Source organism: Lagopus leucura, unplaced genomic scaffold (assembly GCF_019238085.1).
Source record: "Lagopus leucura isolate 7727_CA_CO unplaced genomic scaffold, USGS_WTPT01 Super-Scaffold_100001, whole genome shotgun sequence".
NCBI classification, from domain to species: Eukaryota; Metazoa; Chordata; class Aves; order Galliformes; family Phasianidae; genus Lagopus; species Lagopus leucura.
The window spans coordinates 49,570,523-49,586,516 of record NW_024962262.1 but is presented as its reverse complement, the minus strand read 5'-3'; the positions used below and the strand labels follow the sequence as shown (position 1 = coordinate 49,586,516).

The 15,994-nt window shown below is 36.3% G+C and overlaps 1 protein-coding gene across 1 annotated transcript in view; it reads left to right on the top strand.

Annotated features, from left to right (window-relative positions):
- The window catches only part of OCA2 (OCA2 melanosomal transmembrane protein), a 177,617-nt gene that overhangs the window by 119,898 nt on the left and 41,725 nt on the right, over positions 1 to 15,994 (top strand). The window contains exons 19-22 of the mRNA XM_042867669.1: positions 597 to 724; positions 5,447 to 5,506; positions 6,152 to 6,256; positions 11,720 to 11,813. Of these exons, the coding sequence (XP_042723603.1) occupies positions 597 to 724; positions 5,447 to 5,506; positions 6,152 to 6,256; positions 11,720 to 11,813 (387 nt within the window). The remainder of the gene's footprint in view (positions 1 to 596; positions 725 to 5,446; positions 5,507 to 6,151; positions 6,257 to 11,719; positions 11,814 to 15,994) is intronic.

Genomic DNA, 15,994 nt, shown 5'->3' with positions numbered 1-15,994 from the left:
CACAAAAATGATCCAAGGATTGGAATGCCTCTCCTGAGATGACAGGCTGAGAAAGCTGGGGCTGTTCAGCCTGGAGAAGAAAAGGCTCCAAGGAGACCTGAGAGCAACTGTCAGTATGTAAAGGCAAGCTGTAAGAAGGAAGGGGATGGACTCTTTAGCTGAGTCTGCTGTGAGAAGACAAAGGGAAATGGTTTCAAACTAAAAAAGGGAAGATTTGGATTGCATCTGAGGAGGAAGTTTATTACAGGTAGCAATGACAGAAAAACCAGAACAGGTTGTCCAGATTTTTGGAGGGTACTCCATTTCTGGAGGCATTCAAGGTCAGGCTAGATGGAGCTCTGAGAAACCTGATCGAGCTGTAGGTGTCCCTGTTCACTGCAGGTGAGTTAAACCAGGTGACCTGAAGTAGTCCTTTCCAACTCAAACAATTCTATGATTCTATGATTATGTTTGAACTTCACCTGACACAGCACTAGAGACAAAAAAACCTTTAACTGAAAAATGCAATACTATAACTTTTACATTGCTGTAAACAGCAAGTGAATTGTGAAGCATTGTTCTCTCTTTTCCTGATGTTCTCTCTTTTGCCTCTGCAGGCTGGATTGCCATTTTGGGAGCCATTTGGCTGCTAGTGCTAGCAGACATCCATGATTTTGAGATGATATTAAGCAGAGTGGAATGGGCAACCCTTCTTTTCTTTGCAGCATTATTTGTTCTCATGGAGGTAAGATTTTGTGATTTCTAAAGCCTGAGCAGTTAGAACCGACTTAAAATGTGAGTTATGAGAGCATATATGTTGAAAGGCAGAAGCATCCTGTATATTCAATCCCATAGGCACAGTGAAGATTGAATGCAGTCGCAGTTGTATGGAGTGAAATGGTGGAGTGCTGGAAGCTGGTTCTGAATAATTTTTCACTCTATGCCTGGTCCCACTTTTGTTCTGCTGCATTTGCTGTGTTCGTTCAATACAGTCACTTCCAATAACTTGAATTTTTGTTCCTGGTAGTCTGTGGTCCCTGTGTTCAGATAGTTTACATATATTTATGTGTTTACTCTGAAATTATTTAGACAAGCAACAGAAGAAATAAAAGAGCACAAGCCATAGTTGAAAACTGCTTCTAATATTGTTTGCTGCATGCAGGCTATCAATTGGCTTGACAGATATAGGAGAATGGTTTGAAAGGGTAACATCACTGAATTTCAATTTGTAATTGTAATTGAAAAAGATGTTCAGTACTCAAGATTTATGGACAACTGACTGTGTAGTTTCTTTGTGTCTGTCTGTTTCTGATGGTCTGCTTTACCCAGAAACATTTTATCCTGTTTATTATTTGGTGCTTTCATATAGATTGAAAGGATTTATTTTTACCTCAAATACTTAGAGTATCTTTGTATGAATACTCACATTTACATATCAATAAGGTGTCTGTGCATTCCCTAGAATGCTCTGGATTTTTTAGTTGTTACTTGCTCCATTTAGTGATGTTGTCAAGTTTTGCAAAGGTGGCTGATAAAACTCCCTTGACCACTGGCACTGCCATAGGTAGTGAAATGTCTGTATAAGTAGTCTGGGAAAAGCCTGGAATATAACATACAACACCTTCATATACCCCTTAGTAATTGCAAAGAACTCAAGAATTTGTAAATTGGGATCTATAAAAACAGGAGGGAAACAAACAAACAAACAAACAAAAAACCCTAAATTAATTAGAGCTAACTCTAATTCCAAAACTGGAAGTCAAAATCTGGTAACCTCTGAGAAGATGAAAAGAAACTCTGATTAAGATTAAGAAGCTTGTTTGAGAGCTAGAAGGACTAGAACTCATCAGGAAATTTTGATTTATAGCACATTTATTGGGACAGGCAATTCAGTTCGTTTTATCAGCTTCTGTATGTCCTTCTGTTTTCTGGCTCTCATAGGGGATCCATTTTGAAGCCATTTTTTACTTTGTTTTACTGCTGCAATGACGGTGTATTAGTTACATTCCATGATGTATTTATCGTTTTAGCTTGAATTGAACAGTTTTGATATGAGTGCTGTGTGACTGTACAATAACAGTAAAGCACACACACACACACACAAAAAAAAAAAACAAACCAAAAAAACCCCAGCAACTTACTTGCCATTTGCTGTTAGACTTCAGATATGACTGTTATAATTCACTGAACTTCACTCTTATGGTTTCTCAGATCACCAGTGAATAGTTTGCTAATGAAAGATTTCTTTTTCCTGGCGCTTAGAATAACAGCAATTTAAGGTCATGAAAGAAGCTCTTATAGATAGTCAAGAAAAAATATTGGGAGATATTCATTTATATCCCATGAATGAATAAGAAAGATACTCAGAAATATAAGAAAAATGGATGTGTCATTCCTTATCCTTCAGATTAGCAGGAGTTGGCACTCTTTGCCAAGGCATTTTTCTTTTCTTAAGATTAGCCATGTCAAGAAAAGAAGTCAAAGTAAATATGCGCACTGAGGTATGGAGAATCTTTCCACAGTTCAGGCTCTCTGCACTTTTCAGTTCCTATTCTTGGGGACCTTCATCTCGGATGGTTCCCACTGTCTAACTATTTCGTACTGCTAGAAACGTTCCTTTTACTATTAGAATGTACATTTAAAAACCAGTGTGGGACCTAGACTGCAATACGCTTTGGAAAATGTAACGAGTTTCGTAAACACAGGAGTTCTTGGAGGCTCTGCCTTTGGGTGCTTGTCAGTTCAGTCTGGTAGATGTTTTGCAATGAAAAAGATGTATATCCTTTGAATCTCTCTTGTTTTCAATTGTGTCCTCAGGTAATTTATCTTTACAACTGTCTTGTTCAGAACTGGCTGTTGCAGACTATAACATCTTTCTGCTTCTTTCTGTGACATACATTCCTGTGCCTCTCAGGATACACTGTTTTGTTCAGTCAAAAATGGTCACATTACCTTCAGTCCCTTCAGGCAGAGTTTATTTACATCAGTCATCATGACATCCTCCCCATAAGAGTGATTCATGCAAATTTTTCTGTATAAACTTTTATCTAAAATGTTACCTGATGTTTTCAGCAGTAAGGCTCTAATTTTGAGCTGTCACTCGGGAACTCATATGCTGGAAGGCACCAATTAGTGCAGTAATATCTCTTCCTCTCAGAGTGCACAGGAAGATCCTGGAGACCCTGTGTGCAGCTTACATCCTTGGGAATCCAGTGGCAGAGTGCTAATTGCTACCTTTCAGCTAGGTGCTCGCAGGCAATTAGCCTGGATATTGTAGACATCTTAAAGTTGGTTGTGTGATTAGTGCTGTCACATCTCTAATGTAATGGGCTACCTGCAGACTGACTATTGCAGGAGCAATGTACACATCCTTCCCTCGCTTCCCTCTTACCTGAATATCTCTTTTGTAGTGCCATGTCTGGATTCCAAAAGGAATGTTGAGTGTTACTGAAAAGAAATACGTTGTGGTGTTGGATAGTTAAATAATAAGGCAGCAGTCTTAACAAGATATAACTCCGAGCTCTGTGTGCTGACAACTATGTGTTAAGAAGTTTGTTTTTGAGTCTGAACACAAAGCACTCACAGAAAAATGTGACAGCTCATTCTTATTTCTTTTGCATACATTTTAAAAATGACTTTGATAAACATTGAGTTAATGAGCTCGTATAGCAACTCCAATAGCATCAAGTCAAGGCTGTAACTTAAGATTATAAAAAACTGTTAAAAAACTTTATCCTGAAAAGTTAAAGCAATGAAAAAATGTCATTATTTTTAATGTAGGGTGAATGCATATGTTATTAAAAGCCTTATCACCTGTCACTTGTTTTCTCTATGCTGCGTGTTTAAATGTAGATATAGCTTTTCCTGTGCAATGCGTTGTTAAAAATTAATGCAATCTCTGCGCCAGCATTGCTGGCTGTACTCTAGCCTATGTTTCTCAATGGGAGAGTGCTGCCTCGGATCTTCTCAGTGAGCTGCCCTGACTTGTATGCATCAGAGCTTCCTTGCCTTTACCTCTACATCTCCCACTCTCTTGGCAAGCTGAAAACTACCAGTCTGCCTACTCTGCTCCTGCAGCAGATGGGTGCTGGTGCCCTGTGCTGCTGGTGGTACCCAGATAGTTGCACACTGCTGCCCAGCTGAGATACAGGTGCAGGAATTGCTGGTCTGGATGACAGCTATGCTGTCATTCTGATGTTACTGTGTCTTACACTGCACCACTTGGTACCAGTTAGGACCTTCATCCATCTCTGTCATGAGATTTGACAGCATGCGAGTTCAATTTTATTTATTTATTTATTCATTTTTCCCAGTGATGACTCTGAAGGGCTCTGTTTGACTGCCTATTGTTTCTGGCATCATGACATGTGAATGCTGACCTCTGCAGCTCTGTGTAGCATTGCTCTCAGTCAGCAGAATGTCTCAGCTAACTGATTTTCTGTCGTGGCAGGAAAACAGAAAGTCAGCCACCTAGGTCCAGCCTGAATAAAAAATAATGTGATTTTCTTTCCTGAAAAACAGACAGGTCAAGAGATAGATGTATCCCATTCAACCTGAAAATAGTGCTTCACTCTGCACACTTGTAAGAAAAATACAAGCAAAGTGAATTAAGGGCTCTCTCTCATGAGTTAAATTTTTCCTTTCACTTTGTTTTTTGAAGGAATAGATCATTCTCCTGGGGTGTGAGGACTCAGTTTGCATTCTTCTGTTTGCCCAACGAGAATCCAAAGCCATAGCTATCAAACTGGAGTATTTTCATGCATGATAGTAACCAGGGCTGCATGAGATATTATACAGGCATTCTGTGCAAATGGGAATTGCTCCCCCAGGGAGGACAGCATGCTGGAGCTGGCTGTCCCCCGGACCAGTGGTTATAGGGACAGCCTCCTCAGGTTGTGTGCCATCACAAAGCTGTTTTTCCTGTCTCCTAAGTGCTGCTGTCTCTCTTCCAATTTCCATCCATCTAAGGTCTCTTACTTGGTTTCAGCTGATGGGCAACACTGTTTTTTTTACTAGTCTGATGCAGCTGTTTAATGGAAAAATATATTTTGCTTTCTCTTTTCACCTGAGTCTGAACACAAGATGCCTGATTGCATCCAACCTTTTAAGCACAATACTGTCTATATTATGGTTACAATTATATCCAAGGTTTTGGGGCCACTGGATAAAAAATCAGTTATCCTCAGAAAACGTGTTCATTGAAGAATGTAATCTTTACATTTCAACTGTACTCTAATGCCTGTGCCCCATGCTCTTTAAGCAATCTCACTGCTCTTTCTGGTGCAACTCACTTCTACAAATACAGCTACAATTTCTGTCTTGTCTATTCCTTCCACAAACCGCAAAGTTGCTGTAAAAGCTACATGAGATGAATACCAACATCTTGGATGAAAATGACTTGTGTTTGCTTATGTTCATTGGAAAAATGTATCCACAGCAAATACCTCATCAGTTGGTCTTTTTTTAGGCTTTGGCTCATCTGCATTTAATAGACTACATAGGAGAACAGACAGCTTTGCTAATAAAGGTATGTTTGAAATATTTACAGTAGTTTATCAGGCAAGGAAAATAGCTTTACTCCAATAGAATAATACTGAAAAATACTTTCATTTTGAATTTTGTACTCCTGCATCAGCAATACCTAGAAGGGATGTTGTACTTTGGGGTGTGTATGTCTGCACACAGCTAGAAGAATATGTCACATATATACATAGAAGAATAATGTCACTATAAATGAAAAAGAAGAACCTTTTCTGTAGGTTAATGAACAAAAAAAATAAAATAAAATAAATGCTGAGGTGCAAACAAATATAAACAGTAAAAGAGGAAAATTCACAGTTGTGCAGGTTTGGTTTTTTTTTTTTTTTTTTTTTGGTCTGAAACTTGAGTATCAAAAATATCAATCCTTTTATTTCTATTGGTCTTAATTTCCTTGTAAAAAAGTTTAGTAATTGTGCTATTAAACGACAGGTTATTTTCTTTAAAATGCTGTTTTAAAGATTATTTTCATCATTGTTACAAGCTCAAGATTATAATATGTTATCCTATTCAGAGCCTGAAGGAATAATAGATGTTGGTAAATTAAACTGTAAACACCTGTGTGATTGTGCCATTAGGGAGATGCAGCAATACTGATCTCACAAAGTCATAAATGAACTTATTTTAATTCCAGGTGGTTCCTGAGGACCAGCGCTTGGCAGTGGCCATCATTTTAGTGCTCTGGGTATCTGCTTTGGCCTCATCTGTGATTGACAATATCCCATTTACAGCTACAATGGTAGGATTCCTGAGTCTTAACATCAGAAAAGTAGCAAGTTAGTATTGTAACAAATTAGGGCATGATCAGATAGAATTGTTCAATCAAGATCTCTGTTTAAAGTGCAGTAGTTCCTTCATTATACCACAGGAATTATTAATTGTACACCATGTTCTGTGTTCACTTTGAGTCAAGGTTTAAGACACTTCATACAGGGCCTAGAACAGTTTGGATAAATTTGCAACTGCTCTGTAATTATTTGCTACTATGGTACTTTGGTTTTATTACTGTGGTGTTTCCTGTTAAACTATATTGATTTAACAACAACAGACTGCAAACAATAGGCGTGAAGAGGAATACTGGTTCAGGGTGAGTCACCTTCAAGCAAACACTTAAGGACTGTTAAGCAATAATGCAAAAATCTTAGCTTAAAAGGTTCTGCCTCATATCCAACTAGTCTGTGAAAGTTGGTTTGGAGTAATAAAAAGGACCAAACAGCTGCATTCACAGAGATCAACAAGACTTCGATGTATTTTGAAAGGAAAGAAAGGAAACTTCTTTTAAGGAGACTATGAGTATACTAAAAATTCCTAAATGGTACAAACCAGATTAGTTTATTATTTGAAACATCTTATCCTTGTACATCTTACCTCACCTTTTCAGTGCAACAGTGCAAAATTGGTGGATTATTCTTTGCTCTGGACAACATGGACAACATGGCACAACATCACTATCGAAAGTGTCAGTGTAGTATGGAATTTGTGTATTGAGGCAGTTAAACTGGATTCTCTGCGAAGATCTCAGAACTGAACAAGAATTTTAAGCTACAGGGGATGCTTTTGAAAGCATTACTTGAAACAGTGCACTGAGTTGCTGAAGTGAATTAGGTGATTATAAATTGTTCACTCTTACTGTTCCTGTCTTGGTAAAACTTTGTATTAAACTAAAATAAAACATTGAATCTACACAACGACAAAACAGTTTTCAGAGCATATCCCCTTTTTTTGCTTCACATAACTTGTCATGAATGCAAAGGTCATAAACTGCCCCCCAGAAAGATGAAGAGATTGAAATTTACTTGCTGTACAGTAATCCCAGGATTTTTACGTTCTTTTCAAGCACTGGAAAGTGAAGATACAGCTTTCTAATTAAGAGTATTTGAATGATTGTTTATTACACTTAATTGCATAAACATGCCTAGCAATTGTGATAGCTGTCCACACATTATAGGAAAATCAATCTTCTTTTTTTTTTTTTTTAATATGAATAAATTCTACTGTAGCAAATTTTAAGTTAGTCATAGCCCTTGTGGGAAACTGTATGAATTCTGTATGCAAAGAACTGTGTTGCAGTGACAAATTTAATATATATAAATGTATCTGGAAGCTGCATTAAGCAACCCACAACATGTTCTATGCATAAAAAATTAATAATCCAAAACCTTAGCTGCCAAGTCTTCAGCATTTTAATTCTAGAATGGCAAGGTTGTGTTTTTTTTTTTTTCCCCATGTAGTATATCTAGCCTTTGTCTGAGTAACAAATGTGGTGAATCATGTTCTGATGCTCTATGTGTCATTCTATTAACCCTCTGATTTTTAATTCCTTTTTGAAAAGGCTAAACTCACAGTGACATTCCTTAACAAGAAGATTCATTCATTTTTAAAGTCTGTATTTTCCTAGTATTGTCATTTAAATAGCCACAGATTTCTGCCCTTAGAATGTTAGGTGATGTGATTTAATTATCAGCACGCTCTTTAATTTAATTGACGTGTTTTATCAGCTGCATATGCTGGAGCCATCTGCTTATATTTTTATTTTATTGCCAGAACTAAATATATAGCCGTAATAAATCCTTCTCTTAGCTGAGCTTAAATACTGTTTCCTCAATACAATGTAACGAGCAATTTCAATTAATCACCTGGCTGCAAGGTGACTTGGTCACTGACAGGTTGTTGTTAGAAAGCAGATAATTTTGGGACAACTATTTGTTACCTCTAAAATATCTGAATCATTTCATTTACACTGCTGAAAATTTCATCAGAATCTTATATTCTTAGTGCCTTTTATTTTTGGATCTTCTTTCCTTCTGTCCTCCTGAAGATGTATGTTCTGCATTTCAGTGCTCAATAAATGTGTAAGACTGAACCCTAGCAGACTGTAGACAGACCGAACATCAACAACTCAAGAAACTAGAAATAGCTTTTTTTTTCTATTAATGCACATTCTCTGCAGTTTGAATAGAGAAGACATCTTTAACACATTTAGCTCTTAGAAAAATGTGTGCTGTGAAACTTCAAGTTGTAGAACAGCAGTGACTCCTTAAAATAAAGATGTATGTTGCTGTTTCACCATCATGTTGCATAAGTACACAAGATGGGCAATATAGCTTTATGCCTTGTACTGTGCTGCATATATATGTCATGAACATGAATGAATGTTTAAGTTGTCCTTTTTGCATAATGGTAGTTTGAGATTACTTGTACAAAGATTAAATTAGAGAGGAATAAAATTAAACCCTCTCAGAAGTAGCTTATGCCACCCCAGGAGGAGAGTAGCATTGATAGAGTAGAAGTGCCTTTCCTCTTTGGTCTCCTCCTTGCATATCTGAGGTTCAATAAGCTAAGCTAAATTATCATTTCTGTTTGTATTTCAGAAAAGGGTCTTCACAATTTCAAAAGAGCTGTTTCTTCTGTCTCCTTGACTGGGAGAGTGTCATGCTCATGAGCAAGCTTTTTCATAAACATAGTTGAATAGGATAAAGGCCTTGATTCAATTTACTCTTTGGTAATTAAGAGAAGAGGTTGTGGCAGTAAGGTGTGAAAATGGTAACAGTTTGATCACATTTTTGCTTATGAGAAATGCAGTTTAGTATCAAAATAAGATTAACGACTGACACCTTTCTGTATCGAGTGTTTGAGAACACTCTACTTTTTCTAAGCACATTCATTATTTCTGATAGTTATGTTGTTTTCTTTTTTTCTATTTACTTGGAGATGGATAGTCATATAGAATGTGTGAAGGTGATTAGGCTTTCCTTTGTGAGCTATACCACACATTTTATTTAGATTCTGCCAATCAAGCTGTAATGTGAAGTAGTTCAATACCAAACTTTCCAGCAGAGCTAGAAAGTTTTTAGAAACTAGTCAGATTACAAAACTGCACTTTCTCTCGTTATGATGCAATGAATCTTTGTGCTTAAAAGATGATAAAGTTTGAAACCTTTGATCACAGACTTTCTTCTAAGTTGTTTTTGTGTCTTCAGTCAATAGGGATTTATTTATTGGTCAATGAGAACTCATGGAGCTGAGCTCCTTCAGTAAACAGAAGACTAAACTTTCTGATGGGAGCACTGTGCATTTCTAGTGCAAATACCTAGCAGAGAATCACCCATCTGACTTTCTGCCAGGAATCTCTGCACTGCTTCTTCTCATGTTCTTCATAGTGCTGTAATTAGAGAGGGGCCCCTGGAGGACTATAAGCCTCTGCTTGGCACACAGTTCTCACCAATGGGGTGTGAAAATGGCATTACTTGATCTGCACTTGAGATCTCACTGGCACCAGCTTTAGGATTGAACTCAAAAGCAAGAAAATAGGATTGTCATTTTAATGCCTTCTACATACCTACCTTCTCCATGTCTGCAGGGCAGAGCATGACAGAAGGAGTCATCTAATTTAAAAAATGTTGCTAGCCTGCATAGTGCAGGATTGTGTCAAGCATCTGTAGTACATTGAGATACTTGCAAATAATTCCAAGGAAGTAAATAATTGTCTCTGGTTCTTGGGTCAAAATTGCATAGCAGGAAGAAATGCTGTATTTAAATTGAGCTAGATGTCTTAATTCTGGGATTTGTTACTTGTGTTTGAAATTATTTCATTTCATGTTGAAACAAAACACTGTACTGAAATAAATGCAACCACAATTAGAACTGCATATTGTGCTCTGGAAGTGGTGGTTTGAGAGAAACAAAGATTGAAATCTTTCATGACTTTATCATGGAAAAAAAAAAATAAACAGGCAAAATATCTGGCATGTTCTTTTCTTCAGGCCTTAAACAGAAATATCTATCTTCAGGCAGTGTACAATTCAGGAATAACTGTTCAAACATTACCTTATCTTGGTTAACCAATAAAAGAATTTAGGAGGGATGATTAGCACCAGTGGCACTAGGGAGGGTGAAGCAAGGGATTTCACAAAACCTACATATTGTTTCTCACCAAAAAAACACATGCATTCAGAAAATGGTGAGCCTCATTCAGCCATTGAAATAGAGAACATTTTTCGGGAAGCAGCAGCTCCATCTCTGAGATCAGACTTGTGTAATGTATCCAAAGGACAAAATGGAGGATCAAAAGTGATAACTGTAACCACTAATGTAAATTCTGGATTCTGAGAAAGCATTAATTTTAAGACAAATCACAGTTATTTCCATATATCACTTTCTGCTTGGTTTCTCACTGTTTCATTTTTGTTATTCTTAGTCTCTCCTTTGGTCTAATAAATTTCTGCACATCTCAGAAACAGGTCAAAAATACTATCACCTCTCCCTTTGCTAATGACCATTTTTCTACAGGCACTGATTAAGCCTTTCTTTCAAACCAATCAGTTACTCAATGAAGTGGAAATTTAAAAAAAAGTTTTCCCCAACTAAAGCTGAGGTTTCTTAGGTTTGAAGGTTGGTAGTGACTGAGATCTAGGGCTACTGGAAATCTTGCCTGCTGCATGTTTGTTCTCCATACCAATTGCCTGATGAAGTCAGTAATGTTTCCCTATGAACCTGATTTGATTTACAAATATTTTTTTCTATAGTGATTTATTTTTATTTGCTAAAAAAATATTAAATGAAATTCATAAAATTTGCAAATATTTCCTAGGATAAAATATATTTTATATCTATATATAAATATAGATATGTATATATTTTTATATACAAACATAATATTAGTCTAAATAATAAAATAGCTCAACTCTTCTTATGAATTCAGAGGTCTGTCACATTGATGTCTGTCAGTTTTTTTTCTGTAACAGATCAGACACCTTTGGTTATAACAAGAATCTAAGAATATTTTAGTTATTGATGCATTCTATGCGGTTGGGTCCAGGTCTAGGCATCTCAGCAGTTTCCAGGTAGAAGAGGGATGATAGCTCTGCCCTTCAAGTTTCAAGGACTGGAGGAGGAACTGCCTATAATCACTGCTAGTTCTCTGTTGAAATAGAAGGCTCCAATTGGATGCACTCAAAACCTTAAGGGATCTTCAGTTTTTTCAGCAGTCAACCTGTGACAGGATTGGCCTGACATTACAAGTAACTTCCCTACGCCTTGTGGGACTATAACAGTCAGTGGCAAAACTGAGCACAAACCAACAGTGTTGTGCAAAGATGCTCATTAAAAATAAGAAAAATCGTTATTTGGATTTGCTTGTATTTTAGTTGTTTGCTTAAGCATTGTCTCCTGAATCTTACTCTCTTTTCTTCTTAAATCACAGATTCCTGTTCTTCTCAATCTGAGTAAAGATCCTGATGTTAACTTGCCTATTAAACCATTAATATTCTCGTTGGCCATGGGTGCATGCCTTGGAGGTAAGTGTTTATGTGAGAAAGCTGGCATAAGGCAATAACTTTGAAATTATGTTAGGTATTAACTGTTTCAAATATGTTTAATTATTTCATTATGCAAAGCATAGTGAGGGCCTGATGCTGCTCTTTTTGACTTCAAAGAACTCCTGGATGAGGATCCCAGTCAGTGTGTGCTGCATACATCACAATCATATTTTTGCCATATCTCTTTGAAGACTATATCTGATGTTGCATTGTCTCCAACAATCTGAATAAAATACAAATGCACAAAGCAGAAGTCCAGATGGTGCTTATGGAGTTCTGATCTTTTCTGAGAGAAAGTTTAAAAATATATTTAGTTTCCAGAACCAAGATCCATCATTGCTCACTGAAAAGATGCAGAAAATGCATAATAGCTGAGATCTGAAAGCTTGATTCAAAGCCTAATGAAGTTGCTAGGAGGTTTTCTGGCTGGCTTACAGAAATGGGTTGACTATCCATTTGCTGAGCTATTTAGTCCTCCTTTCTCTAAGGAACATCTCATTGAAATATTTGGGAAATGTACCTCAAATAATGAAAGTTAATAGCCATTCTTCTAATACCCATCTTGATATTAACTGGGATTTCTTGCATTGTCAGTTCATTAGTGTAAAACAAGCAGATGGCATTGTTACTGTATATTTTTTCTTAAATTAAAAATGTACCATGTATCTATAGTAGACTCAACATTTCCTCTCTATTATAATAACAAAGGAGAATAGCCTTCAAGTAATTTTTAAATTAATGTTTGTACTTGATTACTCTGCTATATGTTCTGCAAATGGCATATGAAACTTTCATGACGCAGTAACAAGTACACTAAGTGCAATTAAAATATGTAAAATTTTAATGGGAAATAGTGTTAGTATTGTTTTCTACTACTGAGAATGTTAATGCTAATTACATTGTACTGAACTGTGTTCTAATCCATAAATACTTAGGCAGTTAAGTTAAATAAAGTTAAGATGGATAACATAATTTTCAATGGATAACAATGAATCTAACCCTTTCTCCTCCCCAGATCCTTGAAATAGTTTCCTTTGTTTATGGAAATTAAAGCCAGAAACCATTTTGTGACTAATACAAGTTTGGATTCGTTAATTTAGTTAAGTGATTGCTAGTAGAAATGACCTTAATACCAAACAAATATTATAATGATGCAATTTACAGATTGAATTTTAAGAGCATGTTGCAAAAACAGGACAATTTATACTGAACAACACTTATTCATTTTACGAATGTCTTTTTTGTACTCATTATTACTTATCACATTGTGACGTTAATCTGCAAATCTGCTCCCTTTTAGAACTAGTGATCTGAATATTCAGCATGTCTTTATATAGATGTTCGCCATGAAAAATCACCTTTCTTCTCCATTTGCTAATCACCAAAGATACTCTGATTTCATTAAAATTTCAGATTAAAAAAAAAAAAAAAACCAACAAACCTCATAAGGAGCTAAAACTGATGAGATTTCACTGACTTATTCTAAGCAAGAGACACTTTACCTGCTTTGGAGTCTTTACGTATATCAGCTGATATTCCTACAGTATCAGTTACTGTGTTAACCCAAATTCCTTAGTTTGATTTCTTGAAGCATTGCTGGGGCTTAACACAGACTTCTATGTTTGCTGTATAACACACTTATACACATTTAATTAATATAGAAATTGTCTGATTTAAGGGTACTACTCAAGGAATGTTCATTTTTGAAAATAGACTACATATAAATACTGTGATAAGAAGTAAGGGCATTGTCATTACCTGCAAAACTTTAAACTCTCCAAACAGTGCTCTATTAGGATAAAGCTGTGTGAGTGCTGATACTAGCAAAGATCTCATGGGAGTGTAACTCTGTGGAATTAGTCCCAACTAATTAGTCCCCTCGTCAAAATCAGAAGCTAATGGATAGCAGTTTGTAGGTAGGGAATGGAAATGATAGAAAAGATTTTCATTTGAAAGTTCTAGCAAATATTCAAAAAAAGGAAGAGAAGAGGCTTTAAAAAAAAAAAAAGGAAGTTTGGCCTTTAAAATTACACTGAAGTGTTGTGAAGGAATTCTCAAGGTAGGATAATCTCATTTTGTAAGGCAGAGATGCAAATTATATCATTATACTCTGGTGCTTAAGGCAAAAGATTGGACCTTATTATTCCTTATGCAACCAAAGGAATATAGCAAGCAAGACTTTCTGTAGAAGAATCTGATTAAATAATACATTAAAAGTATAGATATTGTAAGTAGTTGTTTGCTGCATATTGAAGAGCTTCAGAAAAAGTTGGATAGTGTTTCTGGGGTTCAGGGTGAGCACTGCACTATGCTTGCTTATGTGTCCATGAAGAGAACATCATCATTTGTGCCTGTATGAGAAAATGCCATGAAACTGAAAAATTTCCAGTGGTGCTGTTACTTTTTTCTGCTGCCTCAAAGCTCACAGTTAGCTACTGGTTTAGAAGATGATGGGATGAGAAAAGACTGTAATTTTCTTTCATTGCTATAGCTGTTGTCCTGGAAATGAAAGGACTGAATCAGTCTCAAGCAAGATGGTGAGACCTTTGCCAATATAACTGCCACGCTGTTGTGATCTTTCAACACCGTCTCCCAAAAGAAAGATGCTTCTATTAAATTTCTCTCTTTTATGGCATGGGGTTCAGACACAAGGTGTAACCAAAAATAGCATAGATGCTCCTTGCACTTATAAAATCTATATCTGGAAGTGAGAAGGAAGGAAAAATTCTGTTTTTTAATCAAGAAAGCCAAGAACAATGTCAGCCATTGGCAGTTCCTGGGGAGGTGGTCAGAATTTTGAAATTTCTGGGTCTTCCTCAGAGTTTGTAGTTCCATTCTGGCAGAAGTTTTCTGTGAGGTGGGGTTAGCCTTATGCATCTGAAATAAAAACATGGTAAGCCATCAGGAAATCTAGTTCTGCAAATTTACACTTATATTTCTTCCAGCTATCTTTAGGAACTTAAATGAAGTAGTGAATTAAGAGTTTGGCTGCCCCAGGCTCCCATTTGGTGCTGGAGAGTGTGGCACTTCCAGGAGGCAGATGTTTACCCATCCACTGAAAATGTCAGATGTTCTTTGCAGAGTAGATAGGAATCCTTAGCATGCAGAACTTCAAGAGCTGAGAGGGATGTCCAAAATTAGAGCAAATTAATTCAGAGTTTGGGGCCTTTTTATTTGTCAGTTCTTCTGAATGTTGATTGACCCCATTAGCTCATGTCTGTCTGGACATTTACTGTCAGGGTGACTAAGTAATAGCTGGAAAAATTGTATTGCTCACATGGCTTTTTCTGCAGTATCTGATAGTAATTCAATTATACTTTGAAAAGAGCAAAGGGGAAAGAAAACAAGAAATTTGAAAGAAACTGAAGGAAACAAAGAAATAACTTCAATTATTTTCTGCGGTGCTCTGACAAATCTGCATTCATATTTATTTCACAGGAGAGGACATTGAATAAAGCTTTATTCATTAATGCTTCCTATTCCAGTATATGATGAAATTATGGCATCTCTTGAGACTGAACTGTATGTGGTCTTTCCAATAACATGTAGGGAATGCTGCTCTGAAATTCCGGAGGATAAATGGAAATTGCTAGTTTCAGCAATTTCAGAGTGAGAGGAGCTTTAATCACATTGCTTCTACTGCCTTATAAGTTTTAAAATAACGAGAAACATGAATTCAACTCAGTGTGTAAGTGCATGATCAGAAATATATCTATTTGTAATTTCAATTGTGTAAACAAAATTATTTTCTGACCTGAAGAAGTTTATAGCTAAGACATTGTTTGAAGGACTTCTGTACATTTGATATATGTGGCATTTGTTTGCCTTGTAATCTATTTCTTTCTTTCATGATGTATTAAAAATATATTTGTAAAAGTGAAACAAACAAACAAAAAAGGATTCAAACTAAAAGGGGGGGAAGATTCAGACTGGATATAAGGAAAAAGTTTTTTACAATAAGAGTAGTGAAGCACTGGAAGTGGTTGCTCAGAGAAGCAGTGATTGCCCATCCATGGAGACAGCCAAGGTCAGGCTGGACAAGGCAGCTCATGCTGTTTTCTAGAACAGCTGAGAACTGCAACTTTCTATAAAAATCCAAGCACAGATTTTCTTTTTCTTTCTTTCTTTCTTTCTTTCTTTCTTTCTTTCTTTCTTTCTTT